A 16174-nucleotide genomic window follows, 5' to 3' on the forward strand; every position below is an offset into this window, starting at 1 on the left:
TTGAGACTCCCATACTAGAGTTCAAACTCCCAGGCTCTCCAGGCCAGAACTAAGCTTGGATGCTGGTAATGCCCACTGTGAACTGGGGGGCTGTGGCAGGGTGGCCAGGCAGATACCTCACCCATCAAGGGAGACCTCTGATGACCAAGAGCGGATGCTGAGATCGGGCCCCATCTTCAAGAAAGAACAGCGAAGTGGCCCCATCCTTCAGTAGGTTAAGACTCTGTCTCACCCGCTGGGTGACTCACTAAAGCTATCTCTATTCACCTAGAGGTCCGAGCCCCAGAATAGAGCCCAGGAATCCTGCCAGCAATCCTGGACTCCAGCCCTCCCCATGCGACATTCATTCATCCATGTGCCAGGCACTGTGCTAGGTGCTGTGCAATGGCAGCAACCAAGACAGCCCAGAGAGCAAAGGCTGTCCCTAAAATAGGGTTCCAAGATGCTGCTGGAGGTGGCAGGCAGGCGTACCCTCAAAAGCCCCTTACCCCAACCCCTTGGGAGGCCTGTGCAATTCACACTGTCCAAAGAAGCATCCCTGGACACCTGCTTTTTCAGCCCCAGGCTCTTGCATCCTGTCTGGAGACCGATCAAGAGACGGGGAGAGGGGGTGGGGAGGGAAACACCAGGCTGCCCGGGCCCTCATGGCCGTGTTTATCCGGGGTGGATTTTTTTTAACCCAAAGGTTAAAGTGTTTCTATTTGAAACATCTATTTACATTCCAGAGTCCAAAAAAAAAAAAAAAAAAAACAAGGCAGCCGAGCTCCAGGCCTATATCTGTCCCTAGCCGCGTCACAGACACAGCATCAGAGCTGCGCAGGGGGAACATTCTTAGCCCTCTCCCCGAGCCGCTGAGGTGACTCACGCCTCCCTCCTGCCAGCATGGAGCAAGCCACCACTCAGAAGGCTTGGTCCACCCCCCACATCGGCTGGTGTGGGGAGACAGGCATCTGGAGAGAGGAGGTGCCTGGGGGTCCATGCAGGGGCAGCCAGGCTTAGGGATGGGATGAGAGAGCAGGGTCCAGCCTTCGAGGTTTCTGGGGTACAGTCTGAAAAGAGGTGAGTAAACAAGCCAAGGAGGAAACTCTGGGCCAACTGCTGGCTGCTGCTAGTAGCAAGGAATGGAGGGGACAGGACAGGATGGGTGGACCTGATAAGCCACACAGGGTAGAGCTGCCCCAAGCAAATGCTCCGTGATTATTCTGCCTTCCAAGAGACCACCTTAAGTCCCGGAGGCCATGGACTAGGGGCAAGCAGGCAGGGTCTTTCGCTGACCCTGTGGACTCCAGACCAGGATAAGAACCAGCCCTCTGGGTTTATTCCTTATCCCAGGGGCCTATGGAGCTGGCTCCCAGGCATATGCCCTTACCTCACGGGACTTCATGGGTACACAGTAGAGCTGGTCCTCAAGGTTACACCCTCATCCCAGCCCCAGCCTACAGGGCTGGCCCCAGGGTAAGGCCCCTATCCCCGGGGCCTGCATGGATACCCTGCAGGGCTAGTCTCCAGGGCCATGCCCCTACGTGAGAACACTGCAGGGGTATCCCTGCTCAGGAAGATGATAGGCCATGTTCCAAAGATCTTCTGAATCCTCCCGAAACATTTATTCTCTGACACATCCAAGTCGCACTGCAACATTATCCCTGGGCAGCTCAGAGCCAAATCACAGGGACCTGCAGAGGCACACAGTTCCCACCTTCCAATTCGAAGCTTGGGATGCACTCCCACATATCCATAGGCAAAGACTCCCCATTCACACGTGCACACACATAGTCACCCACACTTGAATGCCAAGCCACTACCAGGAGGGGCCAAGCAGGCATGGGTCCAGCAGGCCCCTCCCTGGAAGAAGCATCTTGTGGTGCCGGCCTGGTGGGGAGGCTGTGCCAGAAAGGCTTGATGCTGCCGAAAGGTTGCCGGGAGTGAGGGAAGGAGTAGCCCAGCTCTGGGGGACCCCACCCCTAGCCAAGAGGCAAAAAAGGTTACTGCTGAGAGGGTGGCAGGATTAGGGGGTCCTAACCCCATCTGAGCCAGAGTAATACCTCTTCATCCTCATGACACGGGAATCAACCCAGACCTGGGGAGAGGAGCGATATCGGGAGCCAGCTAGATGCGAAGGCAGCCAAGCCCCTCAATATCCGAGCTGCCAGCCTCTGCCTAACTCCATCACAACTATACCAAGCCTCCCCAAGTGTCTGATTCTCAGGAGACTCCTGGCTGGGGACTTGGCGGAAGTTACTGGACTTGATGCTCTAGCCCTAAGAACCAAGCCAGAGGAGCCGGGGTAAGCTTTATTCCTGTGGACACCTAGCTACGCCTTCTTCCCTTGCCCAAACCTGGGGAGCGGGCAGCAAGGAGGCGGGTCACTGACCCACTTCCTCCCCTCTGACCACACTGCCAACTAGGCCAGGATCCTCCAGTAACCCCCAGCCCCTAGCAACAGATGCTGACCCTGCCAGAGGCCAAAGTGACTGGAAGTGAAGCAGCAGAGTACAGCTGCAGGGCACAGGGGAGCAGCAGGCTCTGGGCAGGGAGGGCAGGGGCCTCTCTGAGCAGGGATCCCCCAGCCCTGTGTATTCTCAGTGAAACTCTCAAGACAGATCTACACAGGATGCTATCTGCACAAGGCTCGGAGCCAGATGCTCAGCCCAGGGACAAGGATACCCAATGACAGAGGGCAGGCAGGGACACCAAGGCACTTACCTGTCACAGGGATGCTGTGCAGAGAAGTCCGAGGCAGGATTTCCAAGGATGGTTCCCGGCCTGACATCCCATCTGCTGAGAAACAGGATTCTGTCTCATAGATGGTCTGCAGCATCTCCACGAGCCCCTGAGCCTTGGGCACCAGCAGCATGCCAGGGAGGGGACCGCCAGAGGCGGAAAGCCAGCCCAAGGAAAGGTGGTCAGGTGGCCCGCACTGTGCAGGGGTTCCCTCAGGCCACTGCCAATGGGACGCGTACTGTGGGGAAGTGCCTCATCCGGCCTGGGCACTCCTGACGGCAGGAGGGGCAGGGAGGCCCAAGAGCTGCAGGCCCAGCTCTGCTCTAAAGGGGTATCCGACCACCAGCCTTTCCTTGGTTCCCGGGAGCTGGGGTATGGCTGAGCACTTGGGACAGGAAGGGGAGCTCAGCGGGCAGGCGGGCTCTCTGTGTTCCCTCCCAATCCTGGGTGACAGCTCTGGGCCGGCTCCCTGCTCCTCCTTCCCGAATGAGCCACCGCCGGCAGCTGGCAGGAGACTGAAATAGCAGTTGGGGGAGGGCCCTGTCTATAAATAGGTGGAGCATGCTCAGGGAGCTGCGGGCCGGCTGCCAGGAGGCCCCATGGGGGGGAGGCGGTTCTACCCCAGGAGGAAGCGCCAGGCGAGGGGGATGGGAACGGGGGAGGGCCTGCACTCAGGGCCAAGGCCATAGCGATAGGTGGCCAGAGGCTGGGCTGGGGAAGGGCGCTGGCTGGGGTACCCATGCATCTGGGAGCGGCTCTGACTGCTACTTTTGGCAAGCAAGCCAGGGGACAGAGACCAAGAAGCCAGACTCAAGCCTCCATCTGCCCTCTTGCCTTCCAGACCAGGTAAAGGAATAGAAAGGGTCTGGGAGAGGCTGGCAGACAGGCAACTTCCCTGGAGTTCTAACAGCCCATGGAGGTTTGCTTATTCTACCCTCCCACAAAGCTGAGGAATGGAGTGCCTCCTCAGTCCTTCAACCAGCAGAGAGACCCCCAAACACCTGCCAATGGCAGCTCCCTCCCACTCATTCTGGAGTGTCGCCTCCAGAGGCTGCTCAGCCTCAGCTTCTTTCTAGGGGGTAGGGATATTCTTCCTGGGCAGACAGGGGTTCCCTGGTCCCCTTTCCTCACCCCAAGCCTGGGAAAGCGAACCAGGGAACACCTGCCCATTCTCGCAGCACAGGTAGCTCCTCCCTATCCATGTGCCAGGTGTGGTGCTAAGAACATCACATACATCATCTCATTCTGCATGGTGACTTTGGGAGAGAGGCACAGAAGGGAAAACTGAGGCACAGGGAGATGGTCACTCACCCTGGGTCATACAGCTGCTTAGATGACAGGGCTGGGATGTCCGAGACTCAAGTCTGAGCTCGACCCACCACACCACACTGCCTCCCATTTCCCAGGGTTTCTATGAACAGGTACAATAAACCCTGTGCTCAAGTAGGAAGAGACTTGAGGTTGGTGCCTCGCTAGGAAGAGTCAGTAGTCTTTCAGCATCCAGCCATTCCCCACCAGCCAGACTCAGGCCTGGCAGCATAGGCTCTGCTCCCTGGGTCCTAGGGCTGGTGCACTGTGAGGACCCGTGCCACTCCCATGCCCTCCCCACTGCTGGCCTGCCCCTTCTCCTCAGGTTGTGCTCCCACAGGTACAGAGATCCCACTTGGCCCCCTGACCTCACTAGAGCCTTTTAATAGCCTGGTTATTCCTGTGTCTGCATCCCCCTCCCTCTTCCTGATGTCACAGTTGCTATTTTGGAGCCCCCTCCTTGCCCCCCACTCCAGGCATGGAGCCAGGGACACCTGTCCTCTCTCTGGACTGGATGACCTCACCCTCTTGTTGGGAGCCCAAGAGGAGCTGGCCAACCAAGGACACAGTGGCTATGGCTCCTGGAGCCCAATTTCCCAGCCAGCTTCCACCAGTCAGGGATGGCAAAGGGGTCCCCTGCCCTCAGATTGGGAGTAGGAGGATTGGGGGACCACACCTATAGGCAGAGGCAGGGTTTGCCAGGCCCTAGACTGGCAAGATGTATATGTTGCCAGGGGGTACCCAGTGGTGGACCAGGAAAGAAACAGGGCTCTGGAGCTGCAGCTTTGAAGCCAAGGCAGATTCTAGAAAAAGACAATGGAGCAGTACTCCCTCAGAGGCCTAGCGCTGGTGGACACCTCACGGTATGTCCAGGGATGTCATTTATCACCCCTTGTCCCAATCTCATCCTGGCCAACAAGGCCCTCTCAAGAGGAAGGGAAGGGAAGGTCTCCATCAGCAGGGTGATGGGCAGCAGATTCAAGGGAGCCCAGAAAGCTGGGAGTAGCAACCCCTCCCAGCCTAGGACTCCAACCACCCACGCTAGGAGCAACCAGAAGGGCTGGCTAGCCCTGTCTCAGCTCTCTCTGCCTGCCCCAGGCACAGGAGTGAGTGTGGCAGGAGAGCCCTGTTCTAAAGAAGAAGAAATCATCAGTTATCAGGACTCAAAAGCAGGGCCCCCAGAATCTGGAGCATCCCGACATGGAAGTAAAGAGGACTTCCTGCTTCAGGAAGATAGGGGCACCCAGGACATGGACACCCAGAGGTGGCTAGAGCCGGGAGCTTGGAACAGCCTCAAAAAGTGTCAGACATGACCAGAAAATCCTCAGTGCAATTCCCAGAATCCTCCAAGGGAATGAGAGAAGAGGTCTGGGATGGGGACAAATGTCTTTTTTTCTTCTGAGATTCAGTTAGTACAAGCTCCTCCTAATGTCTAACTTCAGTCCTTCATGCTTTAGTCCCTCTCCTTGCAGTTCATTTCTCTTTTCCATCCTCTCCCATCCAAGTGCTCCCATGTATCATCCCATAAACCTTACAGAGCACCCACCAAGCATGGGGTACACGAGCTTCACCCAGACCCAGGACTGTCCTCCCCAGACTCACTCCACCCCTCCCTCAAAGGCTGCACTCTGCCCTCCTAGCTCTCTGAATCTGAAGAAGAAAAGAATATAATGCTGGCTTCAGGTTCCATTTCCTGAGCCCAAAGGCTGCAGGGGTGGGGGGACCCTGACCAAAGGGCAGAAAGCAGGGTCTGCTTAGTGCACAGTAAAAAAGCTCCTGGCCCAGGAGCATCCTGGATGGAGTGTGAGATGCCAGCTTCCCTGAGCCCCAGATACTTCAGGCCTGCCCGCCCTCCTATTCTTTCCCGCTCTTCGAGTCCAGCCGTGCTGGAGCCCATCGGCAAGGCCTGGGAGCCGCCATGTGCCAGGTCCCAGGCTAGGTGTTGGCTGAACCCTCTCATTTGAAGCCAAGTCCAGGAAAAATGTGAACACCTACTTTGGCATATTCTACTTCCCCTCAGGGTTGACCCTGCCTCCTCTGGCCATTCCATTCTAAGCCTTCAATCCCTTTGAAACGACAGAGCAGGGAAAAGGAGGGGAGAAGCAGGCCCCAGTCTGCAGTGAGCACAGAGGTGTGCCAGGAGGCATCTCGGGAGAGAAGGGAGGCCAGGTGTCCACTTCCCAGACCCCTGCCCCATGCCAGGACTGACCCACTTTCTCACTACCTGCCTTCCCCAGGGGCACAGAGGCAGAGCCTGAGGCTGGGAGGCAGGACGCCGAGGTTCCTGGCTCCACCCCACACCCATGCCCCAGTTTCTCTGGTCACCCAGAGACCAGGGCTGGTGGCGGAGAGCTGCCCTCCCTCCTGGGAAAGGGAAAGAGAGAAAGTGTGAGAGTTCTGGGAGGTGCTGGAAAGGCAGGTGTTGTCATGAAGCTTATCTCCCTCCCACACTGGGGAGAAGGATCCTGGCTGCCTCCTCCATGGCCCCGCTGCCACCCAAACTAGGGAGAAGGATCCTGGCTGCCTCCTCCATGGCCCCGCTGCCACCCACACTGGGGAGAAGGATCCTGGCTGCCTCCTCCATGGCCCCGCTGCCACCCAAACTGGCTTGTACAGTGGGCCTCACTCTTGCCTGCTGTTCTGGGCAACAGCACAGAGAAGAGGGTACAACTAGAGCTGGCCTGGGCGCCAGGCCCCTGGGCGGCTCCTCCAACCTGGCTGGGCAGAGGCTGAGCTGCAGGAAAATTCTGTCAGCCTTTCAGCCCCACCAAGGAGAACATGCAGAAGCAATCAGTCAGAAAAAGAAAGCAAGCCTCAATCCTCAAGACCCCTTTTGCCTGAAGAAAAGGTAGAGATCAGGGAGTGGTCTCAGGGAAGTGACAGTCCCATCAACAGCCTCCACCCGTGCTCCCAAGACTGTGAAAGAGGAAAATAAGGTCAAAGGCTGGCAGGCAGCCCAAGCCAGAGGGAAGTGATCAGCTCCCATATCCCTGGGTGGTGGGCCCCAGAAGGAAATCACTGGCAGTCTCCACCTGCTGCCCCTCACCAGAAAGTCTCTCTTGCTAACATGTTCCCGTGATGGGCAGAGACGGCTCATCTCATGTTTTCTTTTGCCTTCCACAGGCTGAGCCTGTTGGTGATACTCAGTGAGGACTTGCCACACAGAAAAAGCTTTACAAGGAGAGGAACTGAGAGGAACTACAAGCTCTGCCCCTTACCCAGCCTGCTGCTCTGCACTCTGGGCAAAGAGGCAAGTGCCGAGGGAAGTGAGGAGAAGGTGGGAGGCACTCAGGGGGCTGGAGCAGAGCCTGGGGACCAACCGTTTCCATCCTTCCCACCTCTGTCTCCTGCCCCGGGGCCCCATACCTTTCCTTCTTGGGGCTCTCTGCAGGGTATCTACAGGGAAGTGGACACCCACATGCTCTGGCTACAATTCGTGGTTTCATTTTACTTCCGCAGAGTTCCAAGGCATGTGGTTTCCAGGCTTCTGCCAGGCACTGAGCACCCCAACCCTAGCCCAGATGCCAGCCCAAGCTCTGGGAATAGCAGACCCTAGGCCCCTCAGAAAGGAAGAGCTGGGGGGAGGCTGGCTATCTCCCTGGCTCAAGGCAGCTAGAAACCCATAACTGGGAGAGCCAGTCCCAGAACCCCAGGAACACTCTGCAGAAAGGGCCTCAAGCAGACATCCCCAAGCAGTGGTCCCAGTTCCAAAGCCTCTCAACAGTCTTAAAGTTCACAATCCCTAGCCCCCTCCTTTTTTCCCTCCTTCCCCCACACGGAAAAGACAGCATCTCCCCCTGCTGGGGGGAGCTGGAAAAACCAGCCAGGAGGCAGGACCCATCCACAGGCCCACTCGGATGCCCCTCCCAGCCAGGGCCCAGCAGTGACTCTCAAGCCGCAGGCCTCCAGCGCTGGTGGACACACCCAGCTCCTCCAACACTCCTGTCAGCTCCGGCAGAGGTGGCTGCAAGGGAAACTGACTTCCGGCATCTGGAAAGGTAACCCAATAACTTCATCTATCTTGGGTTGATTATGATCACATTTCCCTGCGAGGGAAAGAAACCCCAAAGCTGGGAAATATCCTTTCCAAGCCACCAACAAGAGTTAGACCCCAGCCCCACGGGAAGCAGGGACTTGAAATGACTCCCAGACAGGTCGGCGTCACAACTCAAGAGGAAAGAAGCCACTGGCACTACTGCCCGATGCAGCTGACCTTGCTGGGGTGGTGTCCAGCTGAGACCTGCAAGGGACAGATGAGGACCCAGGCCTCTCCTTTCCCTTCGCCACCCAGCCTCAGAGGAGGAAGCAAGAAGGCAGAGCTAGACAGCCCACCTGGCCCAGCACCTATGGGCTGAATGAGGGCAAGGGCAGAGGCAGGAATACCTGACGGGGAACTGCACACCCTGCAGGAAGGATGATAGGGAAGAAGACGTGGAGCAGCCTGGATTCCTCCCTGATGCTGCTTCTGTACAATCCTGTAAATGGGTATTCATCCTAGGCCCTAATTGCCCTTATCTCTAGAAGGAGAAACATCCACCCACCCCCGCATAAAAAGATGGGGAGTACGATGGGCCATGGAAGGCTAAAGTGGAGCGAGATGGACCTTTAACACTGTGGACGGAGATAGCCAAGGAGACGGCAGCCATTACTCCGACCACACTGCCCCAGGACCCTCCCTGGAAACAGCTGAGGGTCCAGCTCAGGACACCAGAACACAGCCTCACAGGCACACATCCAGACCCAGCTGCACATAAAGCTGCCTGGAGTCCCCCCAGTAGACTATTTCTGGTAGCACTGGACAGGGTCCTAGGAGCAGAGAGGAACAGGAAATCTCAGAGTCAAAGACCCCAGATTAGGAATCTACCATGTGCAGGGCCCAAGAGAGGCAGTCTACCTCCGAGGAGAGCCAAGACTCCTCTACACACATTGCCCCACTCCCACCCAACGCCAAACACCCACACACGGAGGTTAAGGCCCAGTGTGCCCTTGGAAACCTCCACTAAGAAAAAAGTATGGAACACAAACATTCCACCAAGGAAAGAAGCCACCATCACAAAAAGGAAGCTGGGCATTCTGCTATAGTAAAGAAATTCCTCCAACATCATCCCAGACCGCCCAGAGAGATCCAGGGACACACACACCCCCTCGGGACCACCTGTCTTGGCTAGCAGAGCAAGGTGGAGCCGGAACGGAGCGCCCCTAAGTTGGGAGGGCAAGCATCGGGAGCAGAGTAGGACCCATGCCTTCCCAGGACCCAGCCAGACCGTCGACCCCTCATTTCCCAGGTCTCCCTCATGGGCCTTTCTTCCAATACTTCTCCACTCCTGACCCCCTGATTTCCTTACAGCTCAGTCAGAAAGGTCAGCTGGCCTGGACGGGAAACCCACACAGCCCATCGCATCCAAAGCTACCCCAGGGTGCTCTTCTCCAACCTCCCAGCTCTTACCCGACTCGTTGGGAGAGTTCATGCCGGCTCTGGGCCCGCAGGAAGCTGGCGTTGGGGGCTGGGACGGGAGGGGGTGGAGCTGCGGTGATGTCAAGAGAGACAGACGATAACAGACAGACGGACGGGACGGGAGCCCGGGGCCGCCGTGCCTCTAATGCCCATCCGAGGCCATCCTTCGGGGCGAGGCAGTCAGGCACTCAGAACGGCATCCCTGGGGAGAGATGGAGCAGGGTTAGAGGCCCCTAACTCAGGAATCTGAGAGCTGAAGGAGACCATGGAGCTTGTCGGTTTATACCTGGGGATGAGAGGGATGAGAGGGAGGGATACCTGCCCACAGCCACAGTGGAAGTCAGCAGAACTGGAGAGACCCTGGTTTCTTACTAATTGATGAGGCTCCCAGAACCCAAGGGATAGGAAATGGCTATGGTGGCCACACACAACACACTCCTTTTCAGGTGAATGTCTACCGCCAGGTGGGGAGACCCTATAGATTCCTAATGGTGCCTGCCATGGGACTAGGTGTGCACCAGAGGAGAAAGTGCAGGGGGTGCTTCTGGCCTCTATCCACAGCAGGGGGGAGATGCAGGGCTGATCTGGAGTTCCTGGCAGAAGTTAAGGGAGAAACTGGAATCCCAGCCTCTGTAGCCTAAGCCAGGACTCCTACGGGAGTCTTCTCCCCACTTTCTGATCCTTGTGCCTCTCAACTCTGGAAATATGATATGCTTCTGTTTTGGTCTCCCCCATTCAACAACAGACCAGGACAAGAGCTCCTGTTTCCAAGAACTGAAAAAGTCAGAGGCCTCTCCATCCCAAATCGAGTACCCGCGGCCCAGCAGGTGCAGGGCTTGGACACTATGGCTGGAGAAAAGTGCACTCAGTTTGGGGGGCAGAGTTGAAGCGGCTAAATTGCTCCTGACAAGCACAGGTGTGGGATAAGGATAAAAAAGGCTGTGCAGGGCTGGGGCCAAGCTCAGGAATGTAGCAGCCCAGGGCTTTGTGTATCTTGTACAAGTAGTGCTCTGTGTAAGGAGGTCTGGTCCAGGGAGGTATGAAATCCGGCTTGTACCCTGCCTGCCAAGTCATGGCCTGACATGCTGAGTCCACCCAAAACAAGGGACAGTTTTTCCCAGTTTGTACAAAAGGAACAAAAGGCCCAGCAATAGCCCTGCTGAGGCCAATATAGTAAAGGAGAAGGTATTACAAGATCATGGCTTTGCCAACCCATGCCCACTCCTCCAGCCTTCTCCCACCCCAGCTCCACAGTTAGTCCTCAAGCCTCAGACACTATGCACACAGCCACCTGGCCCATCCCTAAACAGCCCACCATCCACCCCAGACATGATCTCATTCATTTGCTTCCAAATGAAGGCAGGCCCTCCAACACCCAATGAAAGCAAGGTAGCAGGAAGCCATCAGAGGAGGCTTAGAGCTGCTAGATATTTAAGCTCTAACTCTGCTTCCCAAGCCTCGAACCAGCAATCAGCTCTGTCCCCTAGACAGCCCCACCACCTGGCAGGATTAATTCTCAATAAGCCTTGCATTCTCATCAGATTCCCAAGGGTGGGGTCCATTTGGAGCCCAGAAGCCAGCTATGGCAGAAACACAAGAACATGAACAGACACACACACACATACACACACACACACACACACACACACACACACACACACGAGACCTCGAGGTGCCAGGCTTGCTGCTGTCTGCTCTTGCCCACAGGGCTTGGACACTATGGCTGGAGAAAAGTGCACTCAGTTTGGGGGGCAGAGTTGAAGCGGCTAAATTGCTCCTGACAAGCACAGGTGTGGGATAAGGATAAAAAAGGCTCTGCAGGGCTGGGGCCAAGCTCAGGAATGTGGCAGGTAGGGCTGGCAGGGCCCATGTGGGCAGACAGTTCAGCCTGTGCCCACGCCAGGGCTGGCGCCCAGTCCCGCTCACACCCTTTCCCGTGGGCTGGGGAACACAGGTTCAGAAATTCCCACGGTTCCCAGCAACCTGAGTAGCCCAGCCCATCTCCACAGTGCGAGGCATCTCCACAGTGAGAGGGACCTCCACAGCAAGGTGCTAAGGGACATAGCCCAAGTGGTACAGAAGCCAGTTCAGCTCAGCCCGCAGCCCCCATCATCCTAACCCACCCACTCTTCCTCTGGGTCTCAAAGGTACTGATCCTCAACCCTGAGGCAGAAGAGGAAGGGAGCGGCTCCTTGAACTCATAGTAGGCTCAGGACTCAGCTCCATCTACTCCTCCCCATCCTATAAAATTCAGCAGGATCCCTGGGCCCCATCCACCTGTAAAGAGTATCTGCCAACAACTCCATCAATCTCTCCAGAGAACCAGAGCCACAGGCTGGGCCTCCCTGAGAAACAAAGCAGTGTTGACGGCCTGATCGGGACAAGCACAGATTCTTGTCTAGGGTGGGGCATGAAGGGGAGAAGGGGTGCCTAATGTTTAAAACCTGAGCTGTTTGTTCCCACATCTGCCAGAGAAATTCGCTGGGTCTCAGTGGGCAGTCAGGGACCAGGAGCTATGTCCCAGATGACCTAACACTTGGATGCCAAACCAGGAAGCGGCCCAGCTTCTAAGACATCATAAGTAGGCAGATGTCCTGGCCATCCTGAGGGTCTTGCCCCACAAACTCACACCCACTCTTTCTTCCAGACAGACTCCTACCCTAGGGGTCCCAAACCACCTCCCACCTCCAGCCAAGATAGCTGGGCAAGGATGAATGAAGGAAGCGGGCTGCATCTCATCGTACAAGCTCATGGCTGAACTGGGGGAGGTAGAGCAGAAACCCTAGGGAGACACCCCCCCACCCCATTCATAAGCAATAAAAACTCTGGCAGAGGGTGAGAAGAGGAAGGCAGACAAGTGAGGGACACATGGTACAATGCAGTGCTACAAAGGCCACAGCTTCACAATGCTGCCCCGTAGAGATCTTGTCCCTCAAACAACTCCCTCGGAATTCCTGGGGAATCAGGTGTCCCTTGGAGACCCTCTCTGGAACCTAGACTCCAGTACCACCATGAAACCCCCTCCCGAAACACCTGGCAGGGCCAGAGCATCCAGGTCAGGGCACCCCCTGGGTCATAGGTGATAGGGTCAAGCAGTGAGAACCAAGTCTTGGGAGTCTGAGATTGTTTCACTCTACCCCAACAACTTATCAAAAAGTTACAAGCTGGCTGGGCTCGGTGGCTCACACCTATAATCCCAGCATCTTGGGAGGCTGAGGCGGACAGATCACCTGAGGTCAGGAGTTTGAGACCAGCCTGATCAACATAGAGAAACCCCATCTCTACTAAAAAAATATAAAATTAGCCAGGCATGGTGGCACATGCCTATAATCCCAGCTACTCAGGAGGTTGAGGCAGGAGAATCGCTTGAACCTGGGAGGCAGAGGTTGCCATGAGCCAAAATCGTGCCATTGCATACTAGCCTGGGCAATAAGAGCAAAATTCTGTCTCAAAAAAAAAAAAATGTTACAAGCCAAGTCATCCCACTTAAAGCCACTAGGGACTTGTCATCTTGACCCTCCTGACCAGGCCACAGCCTACCCCTATCCTCAGCCTCCGAGAGTTTCTGTTGCCTGGTACCTCCCCCAGGATAGGCCAACAGAAGGCTGGAAGAATCGGAGCCATGAAGAGTGGCTGACTTGGATGTCCAGGCCCCAAACCAGGGAAAGAGGGAGGGTAACAGGGGAGGAAAAAAGGCACCAGCCTGACAAATTCATTTTTGCAATCGGCCCATTTCTGTTTGTCTGCTCAGACACAGCTCCAGGCATCTGCACAAGCCAGATGGAGGAGGCTGCTATTTCTAGAAAAAAAAAAAAGCGGGGGGTGGTGAGAGGGGAGGAAGGAAAGAGGCGGAGGGAGAGGGCAGAAGACGGGGTCTGTTTGCCCTAAAAACCTCAGGCAGAATGATACCCTCTTCCCAGCACTACCAGACAGGGTCCCCATTCAAGAAAGGGCTGGAGCTGGGCCTGGGGTGAGGTGGGATGGGAAAGAAGAAAGGCAGAGAAAGTTTAATTAGATATAGTCAGCTACAATAGGCCCCCTCACAGGCTGCATCAGGTTTTCATTCATAAGCAAGCTACAGTGCTCCAAAAATGCCAAGAACCACCCCGCCTTGCTGTTTCCCCCTCCCCCCCCCACCACCAACAGGAGTGAGTCCTCTAGCAGGCTGGCTGAGCCTGATGCCGTGTTCCAGACATCCCTTCTCAAAGGGATGTGAGTAGGAAGAATTAATTATTAAAGAGCAGCTGGCACTTCAGCACCGACTGCGCTACCCCCAGTTCCTATAGCTGATCCCTCCTCCCCCACTATGCGGGAACACAAATAACCCCCCTAGCCCGCAACATTCCCAGGCCTCATTTCTAAACATACACTTAAGATGCCACCCCTAGGGAAGGAAAAGCAAACCTTTGTCTCTGCAGCTACTTGGGGTGGGTGGAGCACGTGAAACTGCTGCCCCCCCCCCAAACTACATGATCCAGCCAAAGAAGGAGGATATATTGGGGAAAAAGGGGAGGATGGCACAGAACATCTCTTCCATCCTTGCCCCCAAGTAACCCGCAGCTGAGATCTGTTTCTCTGGTCTCTGGCATGCGCACATTCCCAGGACAGAGTGGAGATGCTGGGGGCCCATTTCTCTTACTCAAATAGACCCCTACTGCCTTGTCAAGAAAGCCCAGATCCAAGTTCAAGTGAAAAGAGGGCAAAGAGAGGAGTCAAGAAAAGAGGAAGGAGGAAAACCAAGATCTTCCCAAACTCTGCGTTTAGGGAGGGAGAGGAAGGAGGGAAGACTGGAATAAAGAATCAGGCAGCCCCCCAACATGGCTCACCCACCATCCGGCCCAGCGAAGCATTTCAACAGCCAGCACAGGCTCAGGGTGCCTAGGACTTGGCAGACCGAAGAGCATCCCTGCCTGCCTACATCCTCTGAACCTAAGAGGAGGCGGAAGGCAGGACCCAGACCCAGGCTGCAATCTTGCAAGGCAACCTGGCCAGGGGTCCCTCTGACCAAGACTCCTGGATCTTGCCCTCCCCCCCACCTCCTTTTGTTCCCATAATCTGGCTCTATCCTCCCCTCCCAGTTGGATGCTGAACCCAATCACCACCACTTCCCCAAGCTCCAAACCTAATTCCAGGTCCCAAAAGCATGGTGGTTACTGACAGAGTGATGGGTCCCTCTGCACCCTCCTAAAAGCAACTGCAGCTCAGCTGTTTCCTTTCCTTTTAGGGACACACCTCATCTCAGACAGGGTATCAGTCAGGGGTATCAGGTGGTCATCTCTCCCAAAGGAAGCACCCAACCTCCCCACTCCAATAGCCCCCCCAGGCTCCCAGATTAATTACTTATCACCCAGCCAGTTCTTATCTTCCCCAGGGCCCCAGAGAAGGGTGGGGTAGAGAAGCTGACTCCCCCAAGTTAACAAGGCACGGGTAGTGCTCCCGCCTCCATGAGATACAGACCCGGGATGAAAAATCGGGGCATTTACCCCAGACAAGAAGGAGTCGGGGGGGGGGGTCCATTTCATCTCCTAGTTCTCACATTCTGCTCCAGGGTGTCAGACAGGAGAAGAGGGTGGGAAGAAACGCAGTAACGCCTCACAGGAGGTGGGGTGAGAATAATGGGAGAGAAGTAAGGTGGACTCTGCAGTCCCCTCCTCATGCACGAAAGTCAAGGGCATAAAATCAAGGATGCGTTCTTAGCTGTGAGGAGAAGCGCTGTGGGTGGGCAGCACCCTTCACCTCAGAGTACCAAGAAAAGGGTGTCCAAAGAAGAGGGGTCTGCACAGAATCCGGGTGCAGGGCTCAAATGGCTCAGCAACGCAACATGCGCCGCCAGGATAGGGGCAAATCAGACAACCCAGGTCGGTCTCCGAGCTATTTGGGGGCGCGGGACGCGGGAAGGCGGGCCCCTCCCTTACCTAAAGCGAAGTCGCCCCATTCTGGAACCGGCAGGGAGGGGTGCGCGCAGCAACCCCGATGCCCCGCTCCCGGGCTGGCGATGCTCCTGGGGGGCGCCGACTGGCACCCGGGCCCGGGAGGAAGGATGGGTGCCGCGGAGCGCGAAACGCGAAGCGCGCGCGGGGAGCCGGGGGACAGGGACGACAGGAGGAGGGGGCACCGCTTCGCATCCCGGGGGCAGGGGGAGATGGGATCTGGGACGGGGCGGCGCGCTCACCCGCTGCGGCTCGAGCTCCGGCTCCGCGGGCGGCGGCGACAGCAGCGGCGGCGGCAGCCGCGGCAGCGCCTCCTCAACGGCTCCTCCATCTTTGCGGCGGCTCCTCCGGCTCCGCTCGCCGCCGCCACCAACAACAACATTCGGAGACGTCACTCCCGTCACGTGACCCGACTCGGAGCTAAAAATAGACCCAGACCCCCCCCCCACCTCCCCGCAACCACCACCAACCCCTCCCCTGCCTCTCAGCCCTCCCCGTCGCGGGCGGGGCCAGCGACGCCAGCGTGACAGCTCCTTAAAGGTCCAGTGCCCAGAACAGGGTTGGGCAGAGACGGGGTAGAAAGGAAGGGATCGGAGCCCAGAAAGCAAAAGTGGAAGGAGCGCTGCAGGGATAGAGTATGAATGCTGGGACTCAACCTTTGGGTTGTACCAGTTTCCTCCCTGTACTTCCCAGACTTCCTTTTCAAACCGTGGATGGTGCAATCGTCGCCTTCCTAAGCTGCTCCCCTAACACGCCCTCC

The 16174-nt window shown here is 56.7% G+C and overlaps 2 protein-coding genes across 57 annotated transcripts in view; one reads left to right on the forward strand and one right to left on the reverse strand.

The window, feature by feature from the left end:
* HDAC5 (histone deacetylase 5) overlaps positions 1-15794 on the reverse strand; it is a 44404-nt gene extending 28610 nt beyond the window's left edge. For 16 of the 50 annotated variants that reach the window (XM_078372617.1, XM_054256984.2, XM_035303037.3 and 13 more), the window contains exons 1-3: positions 15657-15794; positions 9476-9686; positions 2704-2775 (exon numbers count right to left, since the gene is read on the reverse strand). In XM_078372617.1, coding sequence (XP_078228743.1) covers positions 2704-2775; positions 9476-9497 — 94 coding nt within the window. In that variant the 5' untranslated portion in view covers positions 9498-9686; positions 15657-15794. Of the gene's footprint in view, positions 1-2703; positions 3215-9475; positions 9687-15399 lie in introns of those variants that run through there. The other 34 variants (XM_078372615.1, XM_054256983.2, XM_078372592.1 and 31 more) reach the window with 5 other exon arrangements.
* On the forward strand, positions 834-11766 carry LOC118153996 (uncharacterized). Of its 7 annotated transcripts, XM_078372636.1 has the most exons (6): positions 834-1059; positions 2207-2284; positions 4764-4892; positions 7153-7283; positions 7904-8027; positions 9377-9563. In XM_078372636.1, the coding sequence occupies exons 3-6, from the start codon at positions 4846-4848 to the stop codon at positions 9561-9563; spliced, it is 489 nt and encodes a 162-aa protein (XP_078228762.1). In that variant the 5' UTR covers positions 834-1059; positions 2207-2284; positions 4764-4845. The 7 variants fall into 7 exon arrangements, 6 of the variants coding, with proteins under 6 accessions (XP_078228762.1, XP_054112971.2, XP_054112973.2 ...); XM_054256996.2 differs by lacking the exon at positions 4764-4892; XR_013535469.1 differs by lacking the exons at positions 4764-4892; positions 7904-8027; positions 9377-9563 and adding an exon at positions 7489-7619 and having other exon boundaries at positions 7153-7279.
* Positions 15795-16174: the final 380 nt, after the last annotated feature.

Source organism: Callithrix jacchus, chromosome 5 (genome assembly GCF_049354715.1).
Source record: "Callithrix jacchus isolate 240 chromosome 5, calJac240_pri, whole genome shotgun sequence".
Taxonomy (NCBI): domain Eukaryota; kingdom Metazoa; phylum Chordata; class Mammalia; order Primates; family Cebidae; genus Callithrix; species Callithrix jacchus.

Coding starts and splice junctions, on each gene's coding strand:
- LOC118153996 (XM_054256994.2), top strand. CDS start 2,055: ATGACACGGGAATCAACCCAGACCTGGGGAGAGGAGCGATATCGGGAG. Junction 2,285..7,152: donor ACCAAGCCAGAGGAGCCGGG/GTAAGCTTTATT, acceptor TGCCTTCCACAG/GCTGAGCCTGTTGGTGATAC. Junction 8,028..9,376: donor GACTTCCGGCATCTGGAAAG/GTAACCCAATAA, acceptor ATTTCCTTACAG/CTCAGTCAGAAAGGTCAGCT.